At 36.3% G+C, this 9,780-nt stretch overlaps 1 protein-coding gene across 1 annotated transcript; it reads left to right on the top strand.

The window, feature by feature from the left end:
* Positions 1-3,289: 3,289 nt before the first annotated feature.
* Positions 3,290-4,245, top strand: LOC110119612. Its single transcript, XM_020864944.2, has 3 exons — positions 3,290-3,521; positions 3,590-3,668; positions 3,756-4,245. Exons 1-3 carry the CDS (start codon positions 3,417-3,419, stop codon positions 4,064-4,066), a joined length of 495 nt encoding a protein of 164 aa, XP_020720603.2. The 5' UTR covers positions 3,290-3,416; the 3' UTR covers positions 4,067-4,245.
* The last annotated feature ends 5,535 nt before the right edge of the window (positions 4,246-9,780 follow it).

Consider the following 9,780-nt stretch of genomic DNA (forward strand, 5'->3'; position numbering starts at 1 on the left):
GAGAGTATTTTAGAAACACGACATCGAAGATATCGTCTGTCGACGGTAAAGTGTGTCAATTCCAACGAAACGTAATTTCATTAATAGACCTACTACGATAAGCATATATACTTATTTCGTCCGAATAAAGGTGACTCCATATACTATGACCTAATGATAATAATATGTATTCATAACATTTTACGCTATCTATGCCTGCTATACAGGGGGCTACATAACACGTGGGACCAACCTCGATACTTGGGAATACAAAAACAAGGAAAAGAGTTGATACAAACGCGTGTCCTGTCTGACCTTGTTTCACGGTTATAGCCACATTTTTGTTTCGATAATCCGCAACTGCTTAGCTTCGTAGAAGTTGCTGGAAATGGCTCGGTCTGCGTTATGCGACGTACAGCTGGTCGCATATTGAAAGATGGCGCATTTTTTTGACACTATTTCGAGCACTTTCTACGAAGATAAGCTGTCGCGGATTATCGTGACACGAAAGTAGCTGTAACTTTGAAACAAGGTCGAATAGGACACACGTTTGTATGAACTTTTTTCATTGGCTCTGCTTGGTCTCCTGTCCACTGCTGAAGTGGGTCGCGCATGTTGTGAAACATCCTGTGTATTAGAAACGTTAATGTCGAGAAACGAAGTGAAACGAAAAGAAGTGCGCGAACATTTGTAGAAGTTGGTCGAAGAGAAAATTTCCGAGTCGAAATTTCAGGCAATAGCGTCGAAGCGATGCAAGACACGTTTGAGCATACACGGTATACCTATGTATATATATAGCACATCGATGTTATAACCTAACAACGATAGTAGATGTATATTCGTAATATTCTACGTTATATATGACTCATATATTGGAAATATTATCGTCCGAGAAACGAACTGAAAGAAAAAAGAGTGCGAGAAGATTTTTGGAAGCTGGTCGAAGAGAAAATATCCGGGTCGAAATGTTAGATAGCGGACTCGAGGGAATGTGGAACGGGAAGGTGTGAAAAGGGAAAAGGGAATATTATAACCTAGTGTATAATGAGAGTATCTATTCGTAATGTTTCGCGTTATCTATGTCTGGCGTACATTAGAAGCGTTAATATATTCGAAAGACGAAAAGAAACGCGAGAATATTTTTAGAAGTTGATCGAAGAGAAAATTTCCGGGTCGAAATGTCAGGCGACATGCTCGAGGGAATGCGATACACGTTTGCGCGTATGTAGTAATATGCAGTGTACCTACGTGTACATACCGTTCATTTCGCAAGTGGTACGGTAATGCAGTGGTACGGTCGTGTCGGTGCATCCGAGAAGGAACAACCGGTTAGCTTTGTCTCAGCGATGTCTAGCGGGGCGGTCGTAATAGCTGCTGTTATAGCGCGTGACATAAGGCCGGGGTTGGCTTCGCCGTAAAGATTGCATTTTCTCATGAAAGCCGGATGAATCACGTCGTGAGAGTGAGCGCGCGCGCGCTCGCACCGATCCAGCTCTTCTGCTCTTCTTTCCTCCTCCGCTATTTTCCACTTCTCTTCTCTTAGCCTCTTCTCGAGCTTGTGATCCGAGCCGCCGCGTTTCGCTACAGAAAGTAATAAGATTTCGCAGTTGCCCTCACGAGCGGTCCTTCTCGACCAGAAATCGCTGGGTGTATCGTGAGAAAGAGACTACTACCGTTCTTTACGAAACGTCAAAGCGAATCCTCATAGTCTGCGACCAGTTTCAACGTGTCGTTTCTATCTCGTTGCTATTCAAGCTAATTCTATCGTGCTAATTTATTTGCGCTCGTATACGAAGCGTCTCGGCGGCCAAATCGATCAATTTCAATTCTTATAGCTTCAAGTGTACCGATAATGATCAATTTTTTAAAAACAAATTAATTACCCTACTGTTGCGTCAGTATTTCGGCACTTTGAAATTATCGCAAGCATGTATATAAAATATACTTTGTGTAAAACTCTAGTTCAATCTAATTTTCGCCTCTGATTTTCTCTCGGGCGACCATAATATAGAGTTCGTTTATCGTTCATTTATTCATTTACTCGGCTATTGTTCGTCCGTCTATCTATATAAGAAGATGACACAGATAATAGCAAATTCCAAGATAAATTAAAAATAATCATATTTGCAACATCGTCTCTTTTCTCCGCTGTTCGATTTATGGAACTGATCGGCGTGGTTTCTGAACGAGTCATACGTTCATCCGTCACGTAAATCAATTATACAGCATCTCGATTGAGCAACTTTCAAGCACGCAGATATCGTTCTATCTTAAGAAAGCAAAATCTACCATCCAGTATTTATATTACAACTATCGCGTATCTACTTTAACACTTTCACAACGAGTGTCACGTATGCGTGACTTTAGCTGCCAGTGACTATAATAGCGTACGAGCAATACGAAAATTATTGCAAAATAAAATGTGGAATATTGAGAAAAAGTAGAGGCGCGGTAAAATGATTAAAAAATATAAAGTTAAACGGAAACTCAATAGAATTTCGTAGAAAGAATAAGAAACTTTTACACAAAATATGACGTGCCAAGCAAAACTGCATTTTGTTACAAATTTCATGTTTCAATTGTAAATGTGAGAGAACCTCGTCTTCTTTAAGCGTTCTTTTATCAGGTTCAATGTTTCATTTTCGTAACCAAGTCAAATTTTTATAATCGTACGAAAGTACTATCAAATGATACAAAATTTAATATATTTAATCAATTAGTACGTAAACGCTATAATAAATACAATGATGGGCCAACACTCTTTATGACTACTGTTGTTGAAGATTTTGATTGCATTTATTTGATACCAATTATAGCTTTAATATCGATTAAAATAATATGCGTTGCTTCTAGGAAAAATAAAAAAACAACTTACGATGCAGTAATGTCGCAGAAGCAATAAATGCAAGTTTTTAACAAGTCCCATCGTTGTTTAATGGTTGCAGTTTCTTCTACTTTTGCACTTCCGCTCGGAAATTTAGAACGTGTCGTAATTTCGAAAGAAATTGTTCACTTTTGTAAAAAATATTTGATCGATATTATCGCTACCTTTTATCTTATTATTATCATTCTCGTGTTAGGCTTTCGCCCATTACAAGCGAGATACTATTCTAATTAAAAAAGTACATAAAAAGCATATAGGTAGATATTTGATATGCTCGAAAAATTCATAAAATGATTTTTTTTACTGTCATCTCAGCAACTGTGCGGCAACCTGGTTGAGGAATGCAGGTTATAGTCTTATCTATAAAGAGATTAAATTTCACGATCCAGCGATAAGCCGCTCGCTTATGGTAACGTCTTTAGTATGCCCATGTTTCTTCCGGCTGTCACACGTCTAGAAAACGCTTGGTGATCTTTTTAAAAACTAAAGCATTAATGCGAAATTTCTCGCAAAGCTCGGAAGAGAAGTGTTCGAGAAGGTCGAAGTGGCTGACATGGTAGAAGAAGCACATAAACAGAATGCTATGAAGCCAGCAACTATTTACAAATGGGTGAAAGGGTTTCAAGAAGGAAGAGAAAACGTGGAAGATCAACACCGTGTAATATTATTAATCTCGTTTGAAATTTTCTACGGTTTTTGCGGATTAGTATTATACTGCAATTTCAGTTTCAGTATCGTCCGTATCGAAGTGAAAGCAGTCACAGTTCAAATTGTCGTAAAGATTTAAACAATCCGTTGGAACGAGGTGCCTCGTTTCTTGAAAATTTCTAAGTCTAAGTCTGCAAATAATTGCAAGAAGTTGCAAATAATTCATTTTTAAATTCTGTCATAGGAAACGTTCTTTTCGTACGAGAACGCGGTCGAAGAGAGATAAAGTTGTTCTTGGATAGAAGGATAATTAAAATAATTTGTATACATCGTCGTCGTTGCGCTATTCGTCATCTGGTATGGAACGTAATAAGGTTCCGTTGTTGCAAGCGATCCTTCAGCGAATGGTATCCTGAGGAAAGAGTTGCCGGTATATTGAAATTAGCTTCTCAAGGAAACAGTAAACTGACCTTATTTCATGAATTCTTTTCTTCGGGGCAAAATCGAAAGCCACAAAGCGAAGATACACTTTCAGCGAAACAACTTCTTTGTTAACTTTCCAAGTTAATTCGTACGAAATGGGTTTTCTGATTCAGCAGTCATTCCGTATGTCAGCCAATTATATAAGTATTACGTACATTGACATACAATAGCAATTGTACAAAATTATTATATACGTATACGTATATATGGATATCAAAGCAAGATAACGAGTCTGTCACACTTTTATATTGTGTCGCAGTATCGATGTATTATTTTGTCGACACTGAAATGAAATATAAATTTCCGTGAAATAAATTCGTAATATTCGTAACCTTGTTTGTATTCCGTTCGTTGATTTTCTCGAATCATTTGAGTATGAATGTAACTTGAGTACGAAGGAATATATAAAAACTTATAAAAGAAAGGCAAAGAATTCGCCTGGAAAGAAATGGATTTGTACTTTACAAAATCAATTTACCAATTAGGGAATTTTCATAAAACTTTTAGCCGACTTATCCTTGAAGCGAGTAATACAAATTTGTTTAACGACAAAATTACAACCTGTGAATATCGCGAGAAGCAAATTCCTTAGGAAGCTACGTCTCACGAGGCATAAAGTGAATCGAGGAACAGACGATAAATTGAAATGATTCATTTCCATCAGATAGTACGATACGTCCTTTCGTGGTTACTGCCAGCGCAAATTCCACAGTACTTACTAATACGATTTACAATTAGAAGAAAATTTCTCATAAGATAAGCACAGCTGTACAAGAAGCAAGCAATTGCTTTAAAGCTATTTCGTAGAGTCTGAGCAAATATTTACGAATATTCGTAAATGTACGTGAAGACAAGATGCATGCTACGACGAGACGTAAAAAGTTTATCTCAAATCAAGAGGAATTCCTCGAGCATGGAACGAAGCGTATAGAAATGCGAAAATTTTTATTTATAATATTTAACTCTCGGAAACAGCATACTGCCTCGTTTTTGACCAGTAATTTTAAGTAATTTTTCATTTTCTCCGTACTTGTGTGTAGATTTTGCCCTGCTTAAAAAAGTTAAGGCAACGTGTGCCAATAAAAACAATTAGACGATATTCTAGAAACTTGGAAGAGTATTCAAGAGTTTTGTGGGATTTTGTAAACCACAAAAGCCTAAAAGAAACTGCATAGATTTAAACGACTCAGTACGTAGACAACGTCAGCAGAAAAGTAAGGCTGCAGCCGGAGGATTAATTAACTTATTAAATATAAGATGAACGCAAACGTAATTAAACACAATAAATATAATAATATTTATAATAAAAAAGTATTTTTACTAAATTGTACATCAATTTTTTTTTTTCATATGGATTATAGATAATATATTTTTATAATAATATTCTAAGGATTATCATTTCTATCATGGGAGAAATTTTTCCTTCCAATTTCTTGCGTTCTCCTGCGTTCTCTCCCTGTTTTCTACTGCTCTGTACTTTATTTCAAAAGTACGATTAACTAACATTAACACCTGAAAATGTTACTTCACTGTAACTAAAATTTCATGTAAATGTCGCTCAGCAAAGTTACACGGTCGTCTAAGGACCAACGTGTAGAACGATACTTTTATTGAAATAAAAAAGTTAACTTTGTTCTTTTACACCGGGAAGCTGGCTGTACTCGGTTAGAGAAGGGATTTTGTACCAGCGCAGTTCTCGTCTCTTAAAATTTCCTACGAAAATAATTATAACTAAAAATAACAGTGACGATCTCCCAGAAACCATTTACGACTCTCTTGGGGGTCGTAACCTATGGGTTAGTGGTTCAAGGTTTGTTCTTCGTAGAAGTTGAATCTCATATATTTTAGACGTTACTTATATATACAATTCGTAGACAAGAGCATAAATATAATTCATAAACAAGGAAATGTGTACTTTGCGGAACGTCGTATATCTTAATCGTAAAATAATGACTTACTTGTGAATCATCCGACAAACAAGGAAAAATGTGTTTCGCAGCGAGGTTCGTGTTTAAAGTTATCATCTACGAAAAATGTTGATATGGGAAATTTGACTTGTTGGGCATTCGGTAGGTTTTTCTAGCTCTAAATTATCTGCGCGTGACTCACCAATAGCACATTATCTCATGAGAGTCCCATACCTGATCAACTGGATGTTTGCTTTCTAATCTTCGTCTAATCTGGTCACCGATCTACAAGGACAACTAATTAGGATGTTGCGCAAGTCGTTTCTTACGTTTCATTGCATTTGCCTTAATTTCCTTTTCAACAGTTGATATTTTTAGATCTTTCCGTAGGTCTTCGTTCCTGATCTGCCGCAGGGCAACGGTTCCGAGTAGAATCGATTGCAGTGATTTAAATTTAGCGACTTTAACCCTTTGCTGCTGTTCTCCACAGGGCTAATGACCACGATAAATGATTCACATTTTCGTAGAATGAGCAACACGATGTTTAACTTATCTCCTCTTATACGAGACAACAAATACAGAGATAGTACTGTGTCTAAATATTAATATGACTAACTGTATATGCCATGAGATTACTAAACGAGAAACAGTTGTACTACAAAACTGTGTAATTATAGTTGTTTCAAAATAAAGATATGCGTGTATTAGCATGACGTATCTCGCGATTACCACTACAAGTACAACACCAGTCAAAATCATTGGTTCTACCAGGTATGTAAATATGAAACCGGAATTTTTAGAAAATACACGTTTATTGTATGAAAATGATTAAAAATATTTTATTCGAAGTATTGCCCATCGCTAGCTATACATTTTTCCCACCTGTCTGGCAATTGGTGGATGCCACGCCAAAAAAAAAACTATCGCTCTTTTGAGGCAAACCAGTCATCGAGGCATTTTCGTACATTTTCGTAAGAAGCGAAGCGCTGGTCAGAAAGTGCGTGTCCCATCGATGCAAATAAATAGTAATCGGACGGAGCCAAGTCTGGTGAGTAAGCCGCGTGCGAAAGTATTTCCCAACTGAACGCTTCGATCGTTTCCTTGACAGGTTTTGCTGTATGCGATGGTGCATTATCACGAAGCAAAATTACTTTGTGTTGCCTTTTTTTATATTCTGATCGTTTTTCACGCAAAGCTTGATTCAGATCGATCATTTGTTGTCGGTAGCGCTCAGTATTAACGGTTTCGTCAGGTTTTAACAGCTCATAATAGATCACGTTCCACGTTCCACGTTCTTCGTTCCTCGCGTCAAAATTGCCACTTCTGAGTTTTTTTAAACCACTCAAAGCACAGTGATTTACCAAGAGCATGCTCACCGTAAGCTTCGACAAGCATTCGATGCGATTCTGCAGCAATTTTCTTCAAATAGTAACAAAAAATCAATGCTGTCCGCAAATCGTAGTTTCCAGGCACAAAATTCGACATGTTCAACGCTATTACAAACTATGCTGTTGTATGAAATTTGTATTGTTCTGAGTCGAAAATGTTTGTGGGATGTCAACAAAGACTTTTGGCATCAATGACATCAGTTTAGTGATAACTACATCATCAGCTAGGGCCATCTATAGGCAAATTCCGGTTTCATATTTACAGACCTGATACAATTTTATAAATGTGCCCTCATTTAGGAATTATGGCCCCACACTATGAATTAACAATATCAAAAATGTACTACATAACACGGAATTACATAACATGAAATTTATTTCGTAAGAAAATAATAAATCAATAAACATAAAAATATTCTATGGTTACGTATTTTTTAAAGACCAGTCATCTTAACTGGTTTTGGTCTAAATAACTTTGTCTTAACTGTCGATAGTTGCAGTATTAGCAGTACTAAGCAGCTTTATTCGCCGATACGGTTTACTTGGAACATTGGAGTTTGAAGCTTTACCCTCGTATAAAATATGTCTCTCGTTGAAAAACATAAACAAGGGAACAACTGTGTAGAAAAGAAAATATTACGAACATAAGCAGATTTTACGCAGCATTTTCGTTTTACATTCACTCAAATACCATTAGTTTTATATTAGATTGTCCGAAAAGTATCTTTCTTTCACAGACACGGCTTTTACAACGACGCATCTTTATACAAACATGCAACCTAATCTGTCGAACGTTGTGATCTTTATTTTGATAAAACAAAGCGGATCATACGTAATTCGATAAAATAATATAAAACGAAAAACGTGTATCCATTATTTTCTTCTAAAACGAAAGAAACTTTTCGGACGACCTGGTAGAAGGCATAAAATGAGAGACGTTGCTTTACACTTCATCTCCGTACTTTGTACGTCCGTGGATCTATCTTGTTAAAATTTAGGTGGGGAATGGATTAACCGATCTAAAAAGATCCCTAAACTTTAATACCTCTTGACGTCTTGATATCTCCGACGTCGTCGACGCCCTTTATAATTCGTTCGTCTATTAAAATCAGATATCCAACGGTAATTAAAAATCCATTAATCCAGGTTGTTCGCGTGTAAGAAATTCCTAAATGGGAAGAATAAAACGCCACGTAAGTCGCTACTAAACGGCAAATTCGGAACGCTCGAAAATGCTATATAATTTGTTAATTGACCATGACAGAATCGAATCAACTCGTCGTAGTTGCCAATATTTCTTTCGTAATAGTTTATTTACATCGATATGTCGAATTTTTTAAACGTGTCGTTACATTTGTTATATTTGAAAATATTTTTCGAACATGTACTGGTTACATAATTATCGTTGGCAATACATTACTATCCTGATTCAAAAACAAGTCTCGCGTCATCGAAAACGAAAACGTATCATAAATTTTTGCGGACAGAAAATCGCCACGTGTTTTTCCCGCTGGACAAAAATGTACGTGTAAAGACGCATGCGTGTCATTGCCTAGGCAATATTGCAAACTTTTTTGCGTTATATATACTCTACGATATCGAATGCACGCTGATCAATGTAGTAAAACTGTTTTCGTAATGAGTTGGAATCGATGTGGGTTGCTTAACAAGTAACTGCCACGGAAACCAATATATTTTCCTCTGAGAACCAAAATATATTGAAAAATAGTACACTATAACGTTCAATTTTTAAAAAATATTGTATCGCATTTAAAGATTATTTAGACCGTTCATATTGTTGAAAATTTATTAGTCTACGAAATTTTGATCAAAACATAAACAGATATAAACATACCGTAGTATAATCTATATAAAAATGTATGCAACTTCTGAACTGTACCCAATTAGTCTTTCTATCGTGTAACGAACAGCATCTTTCTTTTTGTGCTGTTCAATTTGCAGCAAATAGCATCGTAGCCGAGTGATCAGACGACAGATCGTAATTAGGTCTGATACTTGTGCAATTTTTGATTCGGACAGGAACGAAGAAATATTTTTTAGAAACGCATCTACGATGTTTTTCATTTAATAAGTACCAGATTATAGGAAGCAAAGAACAGAAAGTTTTTTTACAGTACCGTAATTAACGCATGGGAATACTTGGAGAAAATCAAGTACTCTATATAATACAAAAAGTAAGTCGACATCTACCCAATCTAACGAGAACATCGTTAAAATTTCGATGAAATTTAAATTAACACGTTCGATTACGTGTCTATAGATATCCAATGTAGGACTCTGTATCTCTTATAAAAAATAGATATTCGTATTAAAAAAAGGAGCATTGAAAATAGTATTAACTGTTGATAACAGAAATGTGGCGAAAGGACCGTTTCTGTTTGAATGCGAACAGTGCAACATACGAGCTGCACCTACGTAATATTCACAATGGTCCGATTCTTTTTGAATGTATCTTTCACCCTCTCTGCTC

This window comes from Bombus terrestris, chromosome 10 (genome assembly GCF_910591885.1).
Source record: "Bombus terrestris chromosome 10, iyBomTerr1.2, whole genome shotgun sequence".
In the NCBI taxonomy this organism is placed as follows: domain Eukaryota; kingdom Metazoa; phylum Arthropoda; class Insecta; order Hymenoptera; family Apidae; genus Bombus; species Bombus terrestris.

Coding starts and splice junctions, on each gene's coding strand:
- LOC110119612 (XM_020864944.2), top strand. CDS start 3,417: ATGGTAGAAGAAGCACATAAACAGAATGCTATGAAGCCAGCAACTATT. Junction 3,522..3,589: donor ACGTGGAAGATCAACACCGT/GTAATATTATTA, acceptor CTGCAATTTCAG/TTTCAGTATCGTCCGTATCG. Junction 3,669..3,755: donor AAACAATCCGTTGGAACGAG/GTGCCTCGTTTC, acceptor ATTCTGTCATAG/GAAACGTTCTTTTCGTACGA.